This window comes from Podarcis raffonei, chromosome 12 (assembly GCF_027172205.1).
Source record: "Podarcis raffonei isolate rPodRaf1 chromosome 12, rPodRaf1.pri, whole genome shotgun sequence".
NCBI lineage: Eukaryota > Metazoa > Chordata > Lepidosauria > Squamata > Lacertidae > Podarcis > Podarcis raffonei.
This window is the reverse complement of record NC_070613.1, coordinates 38669715-38685993: the sequence shown is the minus strand read 5'-3', so window position 1 is coordinate 38685993 and position 16279 is coordinate 38669715. Positions and strand designations below refer to the sequence as shown.

At 42.1% G+C, this 16279-nt stretch overlaps 1 protein-coding gene across 11 annotated transcripts in view; it reads left to right on the top strand.

The window, feature by feature from the left end:
- TBC1D5 (TBC1 domain family member 5) overlaps positions 1-16279 on the top strand; it is a 289716-nt gene that overhangs the window by 204654 nt on the left and 68783 nt on the right. For 9 of the 11 annotated variants that reach the window (XM_053359280.1, XM_053359270.1, XM_053359272.1 and 6 more), the window contains 3 exons: positions 4236-4501; positions 9628-9717; positions 15257-15420. In XM_053359280.1, the coding sequence (XP_053215255.1) occupies positions 4236-4501; positions 9628-9717; positions 15257-15420 (520 nt within the window). The remainder of the gene's footprint in view (positions 1-4235; positions 4502-9627; positions 9718-15256; positions 15421-16279) is intronic. The other 2 variants (XM_053359277.1, XM_053359276.1) reach the window with 1 other exon arrangement.

The following is a 16279-nucleotide window of genomic DNA, read 5'->3' as shown; positions in this document are numbered from 1 at the left end:
ATCTAGTCTAAGAAGAATGTGTTGATCTTTTTAGCAAATGTCAAAATAGGTAAAGGTGATGGCGGCCCTATCTTACATTTCAGAGACCTTTCCCTGACCGTTAAATAGGTAGATCCTTGCTCGACTTCACACCATAGATCCAGCATGGTGTCGTGGTTTGATAAATGGACTAGCAGCAGGGAGACCCATATTAAAATCCCACCCACTCCCCCAAATGTTAAAAAAGAAAAAAGGACCACTTCCTGACTCCCACTGCTGCTTGGTGAGGAGATCAATCAGGGTAGTAGGGTTTAGGGTTTAGGGTTAGGGTTAGCAGAAAAATAGCAGAAGGAAGAAAACTGCAGACAAAGCAGTAGAGCCACAGCGGGGAGGGGGCAAATGTGGCATTGTTTGAAGGGAGAAGACAAAAAGCGCCCCAGAGGACGCTTTGTACAAGACCTTCTCAGACCTGGCAGGCTCCTGGTCTCAGTACAGTGGTACCTCGGGTTACTTACGCTTCAGGTTACATACGCTTCAGGTTACAGACTCTGCTAACCCAGAAATAGTGCTTCAGGTTAAGAACTTTGCTTCAGGATGAGAACAGAAATTGTGCTCCGGTGGCGCGGCAGCAGCGGGAGGCCCCATTAGCTAAAGTGGTACCTCAGGTTAAGAACAGTTTCAGGTTAAGAACGGACCTCCGGAATGAATTAAGTACTTAACCTGAGGTACCACTGTAATTACTCATGACAGTTGGCACACCTTCTATTAAGAGCATTAAATAAAAATAAGATTTAGTCAGGAACCAAAGTTTACCAAGTGGTGGCAAAACTTTTTCTCAGGCACAATCTGATTGACAATGTCAGTTGTCGGCAGCCACATGGTTAAAGGGCATCTTGGCACGCCACCCCTTTAGATAAGGATATCTGTATATAAGAGTGGGATACACAGACTTGGCTCAGGCATTAGATAATTGTACTTTTTCAAATAAGAGCTGCAGTTTGTTAATTTAATTGTTGCATTAATTAATTAAGCCTTTCAGTTAAGACCTAGGGCAAAATTTGTCCCACAATACACAAGAGGATACCATTTTTCCAGTGTTATAGATAGCTACAGCATTTCTAGGTTGAATTCTTTGAATCAAGAATGTGCAAGTTCAACATAGCAGCATGCCTGCATGAAGCAAAATGGATTAATCTCAAGGTGAGGTAAAGGACACTGGGTGTAAAATGCTAACAGTTAAGTGTCAGTTAGGAAAGCGAGTTTAGGGTTCGGGGGGGAGCACATGTGGATGGCCTTGCTATAGGGAAAGATTATAAAAGCAGAAACTGAAGAGAGGGAGGAACAAGTATAGCATTACATGCTAGCTAGAAGCACTAAGTCAGGCTTCCTCAACTTCGGCCCTCCAGCTGTTTTGGCCTACAATTCCCATGATCCCTAGCTAGCAGGACCTGTGGTCTGGTATGATGGGAATTGTATTTTCAAAACATCTGGAGGGCCAAGGTTGAGGAATCCTGCGCTAAGTGCTCTCTAGGGTTTTTTTTAGAAACTCCAAAATACTGTGGTTTTAAATTGATAGTTTAATTTTTGTGTTTGGACCCATTATACCAAAAATTGGATGAAATCATACCAAAGTCATGTTTCAGTCCACCATCTTGATTCACAATTAGGCCTGGCATTCAAACAGTGGCAAAGACTCCCAACCCCAACTCAGAAACACTTGTGCTGAGTTTGGCCACAGTATCTTGAGAGGCACCCAAACTTGTATTAAAAAAGGGCTGAAGTCATGCCAAAGTCACATTTTGGACCTCCATCTTGCTTCAAAATGGCATTCAGCATAGCAATGGAAATGAAGTCTGTGGCCTCCATATCTGGAACCCTTGTGCTGAGTTTGGTGATGGTATCTCTAGAGATGGCCAAACATATGCCAAAAAATGGGCAAAGTCATGCCACAGGTCTCATTTTAGCCCCTCATCTTGATTCAAAATACAGTGGTACCTCTGGTTAAGTACTTAATTTGTTCCGGAGGTCCGTTCTTAACCTGAAACTGTTCTTAACCTGAAGCACCACTTTAGCTAATGGGGCCTCCTGCTGCCGCTGCGCCACTGGCGCACAATTTCTGTTCTCATCCTGAAGCAAAGTTCTTAACCTGAAGCACTATTTCTGGGTTAGCAGAGTCTGTAACCTGAAGCGTATGTACCCTGAGGTACCACTGTACCACTTGGCACCTGAACTTCAACTTAGGCCCCTCATCTCTACCTCAGCGACCCATGTGCTGAATTTGTTGGCGATATCTTAAAATGTGGCTGAAACTATGTCAAAAACTGGGCGAAGTCACACAGTTTTGATTTAAAACAGTCTGCCACCGTACCTCAGAAGCTCTCATTCCGAGTTTAGTGATGATTTATTGAGAGGTGGCCCAAACGATGCAAAAAAATGGGCAAAGTCACACCAAAGTGATGTTTTGGTCTGCCATCTTGATTCAATATGGTGGCTGGCATCTAAATGTCAGTGAAGAGCAACCCCCCTACCTTGGGAATCCTCTTGCCAAGTTTGGCAATGTTATCTCAACAGGCATCCAAATGTATAGAGGACAAACAAATGGACAGACAGACAAACCACTTTCCAAAATATATAGTAGATTTCACCATTGTGATTCAAATTTTAATTAATGTATATGCTTTGCAAAAAACATATTAAAAATGCAGAATTAAAAACCACACAATTGTGTTGTATTTATAGCAAGTTTCCCAGTGGCTACATAATGGGAACATACTTGAATCAGCTTTCTTAAACAAAGCATTTTCATCTGAGCAAAACACAGCTTGTTTTAAAAATATCCATTGATATCCAAGGTCAATGATGCTTATTGTTCTGAAACAAAATCATCTTCTCCAGAGTCTGGATTCACATCTTCTTGACATTCATGTTTTTAAAGTAATACCTTGCTTTTAAATGTATTTCTTAATGACTGTGTAACATAATCAATCCCCATTTTTCTGGTGATAGTTGTGTAATTTTTGTGCATCTTGATGGTTAAGCCATAGATATGGATCCTTGTTTGGTGGCTAAAACCATCTCTTACATCCATATATCGAAACATTCAAAGGTAGCAGAGAGAGAGAGAGAGAGAGAGAGAGAGAGAGAGAGAGAGAGAGAGAGAACACTTAATTTGTCAAATCTCTTCTATCTATAACTTCCTGTCCCAATCCTTGTTTGCTTAAACTGCTGCTTCGGAAAGTCACTGCTATGTCAAGGACATAGCGAGGGGGGAATAAACAAGCAGATGGAGCATCAGAATTATTGTTTAGGAAAGGAGAGTTCCTAAGAACACTGTACAGGATTACAGCTGGTGCACAGCTAGTCCAGTAAAAGGACCCAAGTCTCTCCATCTCAGCATCTTCCTCTCAACAGCAGCAGTGCCTGAGCTATTCCATTACCTCTTAAGCAGAGGTGGGAAAGAAAGGGACATATGTCTGCTTTTAGGTGTGCAGTGAAGTTTTGCTTAAGTAGACTTCCATTGCATTCTGAGGTTATGTATGCTGCTCCTGTTTTATATTGCTTTATCTTTGCTGGGATTTTATGTGGCGCCTTACCTTATTTAGCCTCACAGTATCTTGGTTTCTTTGTAAGCTGTCTTGTGTGCTTCAGTAAAAGGAAAGTGGAGTGTAAATTAAAATCATAACCTCTAAGGAGTGGAAAGGAAGCTCTGCATTTCCTTCTCAGCAGTGACAAAGGTTGAGCCTTGGTGTTCATGTCTGTATGTGGGAGGGGATTTCACACCTGACCTCACCGACTCAGCTTGTGATTTTGAAATGAATGGACTATCAGATTCATGTCTATGGCACGGCCTTTTTGACATCGTCGGTGTGGAAGACAATAACTGCCACCTACACTTGACACTGAGGTCACCATTATAGTCACAAGTGAAGGAAATATGTTGCTTCCATCTGAAAAATATTTGTGAGAGAACTCCCCCCCCCCCCCCCCGGTTTGAATAAATGTTAAACGGTTGCTTCTGTGGGAGAAAATTCAGTGTGGTTTTCAGGTGGTTCAGACAAGGAGGAAACTATTTCCTGAGTCCCTGAAATTGTCAATAAGGTTCATTCCTTATAGGCTAATGGCTCTTCTTTCATTAAAACTGAACTCTGAAAAATAGTGCTTGTCCTTATAGAGTCCTATGGGGGGGGTGAGAAAGTTTTTGACAATACCACATACAACACTATTGTAGCAGTGCTGTATTTCCTCTTGTTTTGCAGTGTCAGTGCCAAGGTTGCTCCGCTGAACATCAATAAAGTTTCTAGTAGCTTACTGAATTTTGGCCGAAAGCTGATTTCCCCAGCCATGACATCAGGTGGTGCCACTGGGCTAGTTGTAGGTAGCAGTGGCAGCTTTTCTTCTGTTGCAGTGCCCATTAGGAGCTCAGTGGAGCTCCCTCAACAACAACTGCAGCAGCAACAACAACAGCAGCAGCAGCAACAGAGAATTATGAAATCTGAAAGTGTACCAGTTCAACTAAGCAAAGGTAAATATATGACATTACTTGGTTTTGAGACGGAATCCTATAATGAGCAAAGCTTAGAGGCTTTTAGCCCAATATTTGGGCAGTTTTATCAAGTCTACATGTGACCTTCAGCCTTCCACAGCTTCTCAGCTCCTGATCATGTTTATCTCTCTTCTAAACTAAAACCCTTTCTGCAGTTACCCTGCCACTCTCCAAGTTCTCCATCTTGTTTCACCTTCTTTCCATGCTATTGCATCTGCCAGCCCTCTTTGCCCTAACCCCTTTGCTTGCTGCTTCTGACTGCTACCTTCTCTAGCCCCTATCTCCTAGTGCCTTCCTTGACCTGATTCTGTACCCTTTCCCTATGTGTTTCCCTGCCCTGCCCAAATCTACTTCTGTTATAGTGAGAAAGTTCAGTCAGTCATCACCACACCATTCCTCAGTGCTTTGCAATATAGAATCTCATATGGTAGTTTGCAAAGGGGTATTTTAAGTATATTCATTCATGTGTTTGCCCTTTTACTAATAAACACTATTACAACTTTGTAAAAAAAAATTATCAAATTTTGGCCTGTTTTGAAGATACTTTGAATATATATTGGTATATTTTGATTATTTATAACACTCGTGGGGAAACTACTAAATTCACCAAGTTGTTGAATCACTTGTTCTGATTTAGCTCTGAAGAAATGTTGCTGTATTTTGTGGCTTCAGATACAGGAGCATGACTATTCATATGTCATTTTGAGTCTAAGCTCCATTCATGATTTATAAACGTTCTCTTTTCTATTAGTGGCAATAAGAGAAAAGCATGCATTAGCATAGTCAAATAACTATAAAGGTCATGTTACTCCTAAAATTCTCATTCTAAAGAAGTAGCTCAACCAGATGATCAGATGTGTATCTCACCACACCACACTTACGCACACTAAATGCTCTGCCAGAGCCTTGATCACAGTGTTTCCTCACACTTCCTCTTGTGCTTTCTCGGGGAGGTCATGACTATGAAGAAGCCACCACTCCATGTAAAGGCTGTCTTGCAATTAGGACAGACTACCTAACCCTATGCTGGCCACATGACCCGGAAGCTGTACGCTGGCTCCCTCAGCCAGTAAAGCGAGATGAGCGCCGCAACCCCAGAGTTGGTCACGACTGGACCTAATGGTCAGGGGTCCCTTTACTTTTACCTAACCCTAAGATGCCTGAAACACTCTTATTGCTTCTGCTGACATATCAGTTTGCTTTATGATCTACTACATAAGATTTGACAAATGTCTGTAAAATATACTCCTTTTAGTGAACTTGAAGTTTGTTGGTTTCTGGTATTTTTATTCTTAACTTGTAGTTCTGTATTTAGTATAGCAGAAGTGATTGAGAAGTTGTTGTTATTTATAAACATCCTTGTACAGTCAAACCTCGGTTGTCGAACTTAATCTGTTCCGGAAGCCCATTCAGCTTCCAAAAGGTTTGACAACCAAGGCACAGCTTCCGATTGGCTGCAGGAGCTTCCTGCACTCAAGCGGAAGCCACGTCAGATGTTCAGCTTCCGAAAAACATTTGAAAACGGGAACACTTACACTTTTTGGGAGCCAAAACATACGGTAACAGAGGCGTTTGGGAGCCGAGGTTTGACTGTAACACTCCCTCCCCAGTTTTGAATAAGATATTGAAACATGTTGTGACCAAACATAAATCTGTGCTACCAAAGTGCCATGCATCCATTGTTGTTTTTATTGGTATTAACTGCTGCTGCTAATAAACATTCATACTATTTAAAAACAACAACAATTTCCTGCTTTTAAGCAAAAAAATTTTTGCATTCACTGTAAATGCCTTCCATTCATGATGATGTCTTAAAACTATGACTAATATTTCTATATGGGTTAGGCTTCACTGTTGTTGTATAAAATCATGCTTGGTCTTCCTTTTATTAGTTTAAAGAGCCACTGAGCATGTAAAAGCAATCCCAGATTACCAGGCTACCATTAAAGTTTGTTAAAAGTGTTTTGAGGACAGGCCACCCACATATGGATTTGAAAGACCACTATCAAGTTTGCTAAACTCCTCTGAAGTATTGCTGTTAACTTAATAGTAATCCCCAAACTGCCTGTTCACTATGTAAAGAGAAGTGCTAATCAATACTTATTTATTTAGGTAGATCTTTAGCCTATTCCTATAAAAATTCAAAGGATCACAAAACCGTCTAGTCATCAGGCATCACCATTACAATTTTGTGAGATGCTTGGGACATCTCAATTCGCATGGCATTCACACATACCGGAAAGGAGGTATTTCAAGATCACCTGAAAAAGCAGAATTTCATTGTCCTGAGTAGGTAAACAAAAAACCCCAAAACACCTAAAGTTTATACTTGCACAGAAACTTCTAAGAGTTACAAGTCCATTTTCCAAAACCATAGCAGGACACTGAAGGTTTGCCACTTGCCTCCATTAGTTCTAAGTTAATGGAACAGAAACAAGCAAATTTACTCAACAGTAAGAAAACTGCAACTGAAAATACAATCTGCAAATCGGTTTTGAATCTCTGGTGTCCCATCCTTTAGGGAAAAGCTGTCAGGATGAGAGAAAGAATGACCAACCAACAGTGTGCATAAGAGCAATAGGCAAGGCTTGTTAAAAACCAATCAAGGCTGGCACCCCCCACCCCACCCCCCAACAAAGTGGGGAACATCAGCCTAACAACAAAGGTTTTAGCACTTCAAATGCTGGAATTCCATGAAAGGAGGACAGACAAGCAGAATCAACAAAGAAAAAAGCAAACATGTATTGTTGTAACTAGCGAACATGATTTCATAGAAGGAAATGGAACATAAAAAAATATAACTTCTTGTAACTGGATTTTTTTAGCCTGCATGCCCCAAAGTAGGATTTTGTTTTGTTATTTGTATTGTGGAAGTTGGCCAGACCATAGAAATCATGACCATTATAGGCCTGGTTCATGACATGGCATTCTAGGCACTCTTGTAAATTTAGTCAATTACCAAATTGATATTGTTTCACACCACCCCAATCTCCAAGTAGTGCAGGATTCCAGAGGTTCCAGGAACTTACACCGGGTTTGTGTTTCCTTTTGGAAATGAGGTGCAGCGAAGACTGTGATGTACTTAAAATATTTGGTTTATTTACACATATTTACAACCTGAGCCTGCAATGTAGGGGTTCACAGCTTCAGCACCCCAAGAGGGTCTTGCTTCTCCCAAAGTTGCATCCTTGGATTCAAACAGTCACCTCAAGAGGAAGCTAGACTGACTTAATTAGCGCTTAACACTTACTAGAGCCAGGGATTAGAGTTCTCTTGCACCCATTTTAACCCCCCAAGGGCAGATTAAATTCTGATTTTTGCTTAATCCAGGGATTATAGGAGTCTGGCACCATCAAACTCATAACAGTGTTTAGGATTTGATTTACCTTCTGTTTGTTACATAGGGAAGCAATATGATTACATAACAACCACAGAACAAGCCACACATCTTGCAGATACTTATGAGGGTGTATTTATTTCAGCATGCAGGAGGTTGACTGTTTTCCTTGCTCCTGTTACTTAGGTCTGCATGTGAGAGAGAATCTACAAAACTAAACAAAAAACTGAAGGAAAAGTGCAATGTTAGATTCCGTATCTTCATCACCTTTGCAGCGCAGACTACCAGTCCCAAGTGTACATTGTTTCTTTATAGGTCCTCTTCTGTTAATCAGTAATGGTGCTCTAAATGTCAGACTCAAAACCATGCATGTCTCATTATTGTCAAAAACAAATATTCAGAATACTTATTAAAATCTAAAAGTGAAGTTAAACTGTTTTCTTCTTGTTCTACTGTTAGTGGCTCATTATATTGGCATTAAGGGACGCGGGTGGCTCTGTGGTCTAAAACACAGAGCCCAGGGCTTGCTGATCAGAAGGTCGGTGGTTCAAATCCCCACAACGGGGTGAGCCCCCATTCCTTGGTCCCTGCTCCTGCCAACCTAGCAGTTCGAAAGCACGTCAAAGTGCAAGTAGATAAATAAGTACCGCTCCGGCGGGAAGGTAAACAGCATTTCCGTGCGCAGCTCTGGTTCGCCAGAAGTGGCTTGGACCCAGAAGCTGTATGCCTGCTCCCTCAGCAAGTAAAGCGAGATGAGCGCCGCAACCCCAGAGTTGTCCACGACTGGACCGAACGTTCAGGGGTCCCTTTACCTTTACCTTTATACTGGCATTACCTCCTGGGCAATTCATGCTGTAGTAGGAACAGAAATGCTTGGTTGATCTGACTGTCGTATTAAACCCTAATGATATATAATTCTGATTAATGTTTAGGGGATTATTACCAATAAATAATTTAGGCAGCAACTTTATACCCACTTGCCTGAGATTAAGCCTCAAAGAGTTCGGTGGGACTTACATCTGAGTAGACATGTATAGGGTTACACTGTTAATTACCAATAATTTATACCTTTTCTTATTGGAAACTTTGTGTGTTGAGTTCCTGCTGTGGAAATGCTGTAAATTGATCGTAAAAGCAATAGCTAATGAAAAGACTCCAGTTGGTTTATAATATTAAACAAAGGCATCCAGGGACTGAGGAAGACAGTCTTCTTTTCAAAAGATATCTCTTGTTATATTTGAAAATTAATAGAATACACTTCTTATAACTGTTAACATTCTTAAGATAAAGAACTTTGCTTTAATACTTCTTAATAATAAGTTAATTATTCCCATTTTCTTATCAAGAACTGACTTCAAGAATCCTTTTAGAGCTCATGTTTGACATATATTTAAGAGGTGTAATGTGAAATTAGACATAATCATTATCCTAAATCTTTGTACACCAGGTATCTGTGGTGGTCTTTGTTTACCAAGTTTTACAAGGTTCAAAAAAAGTGTGTGTTCTTATTTTTAAGATTTTACAAATTGTTCAAATAAATGCATACTCTGTGGAGTAGTAGATTTGTAAATGTAGGGAATGTTGGCATTAAAGTTGAAGTGAAATGGAAGAATCAGATGACAGTTAGGCATATATCTCAGGGAAAGTAGATCAGTTGTCAAACATTGTATTTGTAATAGAAAGGGGTCATTTCCCATTCTTAGTTATACAAAAAATGAGAGACTTATATTTCTGTTACGGTAAAGTTTTTTTTAACTTTATTTACTAGGAGATGTAGTTACAGGCAGTGATGCTCAAGTGTCGGTTCCTGTCCAGAATCTCACTGCCCTCCAAGGGATAGTTGCTACAGCAACTCATGGTATGTTTGCCTGTCTCATTTTTATTGGAAAGCCAGACCCACGCCTGTTTCATTTGTGGTGTTGTCATTTTCAGCGTGTATCATACATCGTACTTCCACTAAGTGGTGCTGTTGTTTAGAAAAAAGAAATTTCCTTTATTTAATCATCATATGCGATGCGTTAAGTGTGTTACCTTTACTTTATGTATCAGCTTTCCTCTCTGCTATTATTATTATTATTTTACCATTTTGTTTCATATAGTATCATGCTATTCAGGTACACTGTAGGAATTTTGATTTAGGACTTTCGGAAAGAATATCTTCTTAGCCTACAATGCTTTTTTAAAAATCTTCAATTAAGAGCCTACATCTGAAGTAGTGCATTGTAAATCTAATGATGTAAAAGGTTCCCTTCATTTAGAAAGCTAGTATTTATACGAAGCAAAGGTAGAGTCTTTTTCCAACATTTGACAGTATTATGTGGAAGGGGATTATTTTGTGACTTTGCTGAAACCATAGGAGTGTATCCAATTAAGTTATACTCATAGTAGTCTAATTGAAATTCATGGACTGTTTGTCATGTCCATTAATTCAGTTATTCTGCTCTGAGTGTTAGATACATCCCCATAGCTCAGCTCCTTAATTTCCATGCTGAATCAGAGTTCAGGCAGCGGCCATTTTAGGCACGTCCAAATTGATGCGCAATCGCTGATGTGCAGATTCTTTTGGACCTGGAAGAAGGCAGAACAAGGGTGGGGCAAAATAATGTGGGGCGCATGAGTGCCAGGAATGGAACTCCCACACAAAATGGTTGTCACTTATGACTGTAAAAGTAAAACAAATTCTTCTTCTTTTTAACTCTCTATTTTAAAAGCAAAGTTGCTTAAGCATTCAGAATTCTAAATTGTTTTTCAGATTTTGTGTTTCTTCTCTATGGCTGTCTCCCGCTTTCAGGGGAAAAAGGAGTGATATCAGACTTTGCTACATGTTTTGTTGATGGATAGATTTATATTGGTCATTGGCCTTGGCACTATTAAATTTCCCCCAAAAAATAAGTTCTATAAAATAGAATAGATACAGCTTCCAAAGGTAGAGTCTTCAATATATCTTTCACAGAGATCATATAATTTATCCTGCTTCTGCAACTTTTTAGCAGACTTTTCCAACTGACAATCTAAATAATGCAGCAGATCTTCTAATTGTTGATTTATCCCAAAGTTAAAAAGCTGCTTTATGAAGTTTACACTTTTGACCTGCAAGTACATATTGATCCAGTTCACAAATAACTCAAAGCCATGCCCGAACTTACTGAAAATACATGGGCTCCTGGTGAGAAGATTCTGGGCACTTTGGTCCTCCTGCTGTGAGCAAAGCCATGGTTTGGCTTAGCAATACATCAGCACATGGGCTCATGGTTTATCTCACTTTAGAAAAACCATGATTTGTACCTAAGGTTTGTTCTGTGGCTTACCACTTGCAAAGTACACTTTTTTTGTAACCTCAGGTCTGAAAACATTTTTAAAATATCTAAAAACACTTTTTAGTTGGGCAGAATTCAAGTTAAAATAGAGTTCTACAATAGGGATTTGAAACCAACATTTGGGGTGACGTTAGTATATGTACATTTATAGCTAGCAGACAATTTTTTTCTTAATATCTATATTTTTAAAATACCATTTTTATCCTGCCCATCAAGGAGCTCATACATGGGTTTTCCATGAGCACCATTTACACTTAAAGCAGCCTACCTCTGACAACCTATTGACTTCCATAAGCAGCTGGGGACTTGAACTCAGGTATAAATAGAGATTCAAGTATACTTCTCTTCACCATGATCCTCTTGTTATATTTAACAGTAGACACAAGAGTGAAGGATAGGAATTTATCAAAAGAGAGTACCACTCCACAGAACTGTAAAGAATGAGATGGGGGCAATTTTTCCCCACCTGTTGACTAGAAAACCTAATTACAGATAGTACTTAGTATGTACAGTGGTACCTCAGGTTACATATGCTTCAGGTTACATACGCTTCAGGTTACAGACTCCGCTAACCCAGAAATAATGCTTCAAGTTAAGAACTTTGCTTCAGGATGAGAACAGAAATCGTGCTCTGGCGGCGCAGCAGCAGCGGGAGGCTCCATTAGCTAAAGTGGTGCTTCAGGTTAAGAACAGTTTCAGGTTAAGAACGGACCTCCGGAACGAATTAAGTACTTAACCCAAGGTGCCACTGTATGCACTCTTCCATTTTATTGGAAGCATGGCACCTGTGATGAAATAGCTGCTGAGGATCTGGTAGGAGACTAACTGCCAACTGGTACGATGTATAGTAAAAGAGTGAACCAAAGCTGGTGGGACCAAAATAAATATGAGAGTTCCTTCCCTCTTTGGCTTGCACTTCCCCTCTAAGCATGTATCTTAGCAGTATTCCTTTGTCTTGATGGAAGCATTCAGCGGAGGTGTCTGGCAAGGCCTGTCAACATTACTTCTATCTCAATCAGATTAGGCTCTCCTTATTGTCATCACTGAAGTTTGGCAGGGAATAGTTGCTAGGAACATAAGAAGCTGCCTTGTACTGAGTCAAATCATTAGTCCTTCTAGCTCAGTACATTCTGCACTGGCTAGGAGCAGCTGTCGAGGATTACAGACGGGGTGATCTGAAATTGCCGGTGCAGTCTGCACAATTCCAATCTAACTAAAGCCCCATTTGGGTGTTCAAGAAACACCCAGAGGCCTCCCTGCGATTGGGAATCACGCATCATCGAGGTTCTCAGTTGCAGGGAGGATTCTGTGCACATTCAGATCTTCCGCCCAATGCACAAAGGCCTTGTGGTTGCAGCCGGCAGAGTCTGGGATATTGTTGAGGAGGCAGTCATGCACAGCCCCCACTCTCTTTCAGCCTGAACAGGCTCAGCATCATCTTAGTAAAAAAAAATTGAGGCCGTACTGTGGGTGAGAGACATCAAAGGCCACCAAGTGTGTTCATGGCTGAGCTCAGCATCTTAATTTCTACTCTTCTGGGTGATTTGCAAATCTGTATTAGTCCGTGCTGGTTTTGCTGGTTTTGCCCTTTAAATCTCTAAATGGCTTGGGACCATGATTCCTAATGAGCAGCCTTTTCCTATATAAGCCTATGTACTCATTAAGATCTGCTGGAGAGACACTCTTTTATAGCCCATCTAAATCTGGTTGAAATGAGAGAGAGAGAGAGCGCCAGAGCCTTTCCTCTCCTCTGGCTGTGCTCAGGCTTTGGAATTTGCCTCCCTCGTTTTGCCTCTTCTGTCACTGTGTGAAGGCCTTTCTGTTCCAGGGGTTGTTTTACCTGCTGAGTTGTTGACTGGCTTCTCATCTCCCTGGCTCCTTAGCTTCTGTAATCATATGTCTCTTGAATTTGTTTATATTCTTATTTTATTGTTACATTTTAGTTTTTTATATTAAATGTATTTGCTCCCTTGAGTGTTTGTAAGGGAATTATTATTATTATTATTATTATTATTGATAAATAAGCACAGTGTACAGTGGTACCTCGCAAGACGAATGCCTCGCAAGACGGAAAACTCGCAAGAAGAAAGAGTTTTCCGTTTTTCGAGGGGCTTCGCCAGACGAATTTCCCTTTGGGCTTCCTTCGCAAGACGAAAGCCCATAGGGAAATCTCCGGGGACAGCGGGGAAGCGCAGCGCGTCTTCCCTACTGTCCTCGGACCTCCTCCGAAGGCTGGTGGTGGGGCGGAGAGAGCTCCTCCCCCCGCCAGGCTTCGGAAGGCTCCTCCAAAGGCTGGCGGTGGGGCGGAGAGACCTCCTCCCCCCGCCAGGCCTCGGAAGGCTCCTCCGAAGGCTGGCAGTGGGGCGGAGAGACCTCCTCCCGCCGCCAGCCTTCGGAAAGCTGCTCCGAAGGCTGGCGGTGGGGCGGAGAGCCCTTCTCCCCGCGCCAGCCTTCGGGCGGCTGTTCTGAAGGCTGGCGGTGGACCACCAGCCTTCAGAACAGGTCCGGGGACAGAGGAGAAGCGCAACGCGCCTTCCCCTCTGTTCCCGGACCTGTCCTGAAGACTTGCGGTGGGAGGAGGGTTTTCCTTCCCACCGCCAACATTCAGAATGCTGTTCTTAATGTTGGCGGTGGGGAGGAAAAACCCTCCTCCCACCGCAAGCCCCGGGAACAGAGGAGAAGCGCTGCACGCCTTCCCCTCTGTTCCCGGACCTGTCCTGAAGACTTGTGGTGGGAGGAGGGTTTTCCTTCCCACCGCCAACATTCAGAATGCTGTTCTGAATGTTGGCGGTGGGGAGGAAAGCCCTTCTCCTCACTGCAAGCTCCGGGAACAGAGGAGAAGCGCAGCGCACCTTCCCCTCTGTTCCCGGACCTGTCCTGAAGGCTTGCGGTGGGGAGAAAAGCCCTTCTCCGCACCGCTAGCCCGGCAAGCGGTTTCCATAGGAACGCATTAATTGATTTTCAATGCATTCCTATGGGAAACCGTGCTTCGCAAGACAAAAAACTCGCAAGAAGAAAAAACTCGCGGAACGAATTAATTTCGTCTTGCGAGGTACCACTGTATCTGCTAAATGTCGTGAAGCTATTCTCATATTATGCTCTGTTTGTCTTAAGCTCCAAACATCACACATGCAAGTGAACATTGATTTATGCAGTAGTCATATATATATTACAGGATCTGAGCTATTGCCTTTTTTTTTTTTAAGCCCATGTTCCTAACTGTTGCACCTAATGAACAGGAAGAACATGCAACTGATTTTGGGATTAGGGTCACACCAGTGAAACCTGCAACAAAATATTGCAGTGTGGACTGTTCCAGTCAGCCAGGCACATATGTTCCCAGAATACTCCATTCCACTACCCCCCAGTTTCTTGTTTTTCCTTCCTCTCCAGCAGATTTCCAGCATTCCATTCCAACTGAAGATACTCAGCCCTCTTTTTGCTATTTTTGGGTTTTTCTGGCCCCTGAAGAATTATTTTCTAAAGATCTTTTGTTCTTATGCAAACCTTGGGGTTCCCCTAAACTTGCTCGCATATTTCTCTTGTCTATGAATCATGCTGTTTTGGTTATGCAAGAATCAGCTTGGAGAACTGAGTTGGTACATAGGATTCCACTGCACTACATACATCTATATTATCCTTACCAATGCCTCCTCTGTCAAGCTACCACTTCACTGTTTGCCTCCAAATTCCTTGTCTAGCAAATATTAAAAACTGTATTTGGAAAGGAGGGAGAGAGAAATTGTTTGAGGATTTTTTTACACTGTCGTGCATAGATTGAGTACTGAATGCACGCCTTTCATAGGGCACTGCCCATGTTTCTTGCACAGGATTTGTTTTATGTGTTTGACTTGTATTTGTCTCGTGGAGAGTGTGCGTTGAAGGCATGGCACTAGGCAGACCTGCCTGCCTCACAGTGGCAAGTCCCTCTGTGTGTGGACAAATGTGCTTTGATGTCACAAAATCTCACTCTGCGTTCATCTGTTTACGAAGGTTACTGAGTGACACTTCAGATAGGGAGCTCTTTGATGGCAATGTTTTCCACTGATCATTTTGTGTTTCCCTCTGTTTGCTTTACAGGGCAGGGTTCAAAAAATGTCAGCGCTTCTCCAAGCATTGAAAGTTTGTCTGGGGGACGTGAATACACAGGGTCTCCACCTTTGTCTGCAACCAAGAAAGAGTCCTTTTTCAGTACTATTTCCCATTCTCGTTCGCACAGCAGAAGTATGAGCAAAAAAGAGTCTGTAAGTCCCTACTGCTTATTGATCTCATATTGTCTCCCGTATTTGCACTGGTCTGCTTTTTCATTCAGGGACCTATGTACACAGGCAGGCACGTATCTTGTGACACAGGAAAGATCTGTTCCGAACTTTAATGGAGGATTATTTCCCTTACTTTCTGTTTTTGTGTGTGTCTTCCTTAACTCATGAACAGCCATGGTGTCCTCTAAATAAGAAAGGCACCCTGTTCCCACTTCAGCACCAGATCTGACAGGGTTCAGCAGGTGATGAGGTCCCAGAACACTTGCAAAGCCTACTGGTTCTGACACCTGATATGCACCCCTCCCCTCCCATCCTATCCTGGCACTAGGTGACTGTGTTTTAAATTTCTCACAATGTCTCCCATGTTTAACATTGCAATGGGGCATTTGGGAATGTTAAATGGTGGCTCACAGTCACCCATTGCTGCCACCAGAAAGTTGGTGGCCACTGATGTAGGACTCACTGATGTAGAAGAGGACTCAGAGAGGACCACTTTGACAAATGCTCCATCAGACTTTGCACCAGCCTTCTAGGCAGCACATTCCTGTTCTCTGCTTTAGCTGCTGTGTTGCCAGAGAAGCTTATGTGGCACTGATAAAGTTGTGAGGGCAGGGGAGACGGAATAGGAAAGATGTGTCCTAATTCTCTCTGACGCCTCCTCAGGTTCTGCTTAAATACAGCCTTTTCTGCTCACGCAAGAGCAAGGGCAGAGCCACAGTCATTGCCACTGCCTGCAAAATAGCTCCACACATATCTCTTCAGTGCCTGTACAACAGGGAAGTAATGGTTTCTCATGCCTCAGTGTAAGGTGCAATGCAGCCTTTCCCCATCAAACAATAGG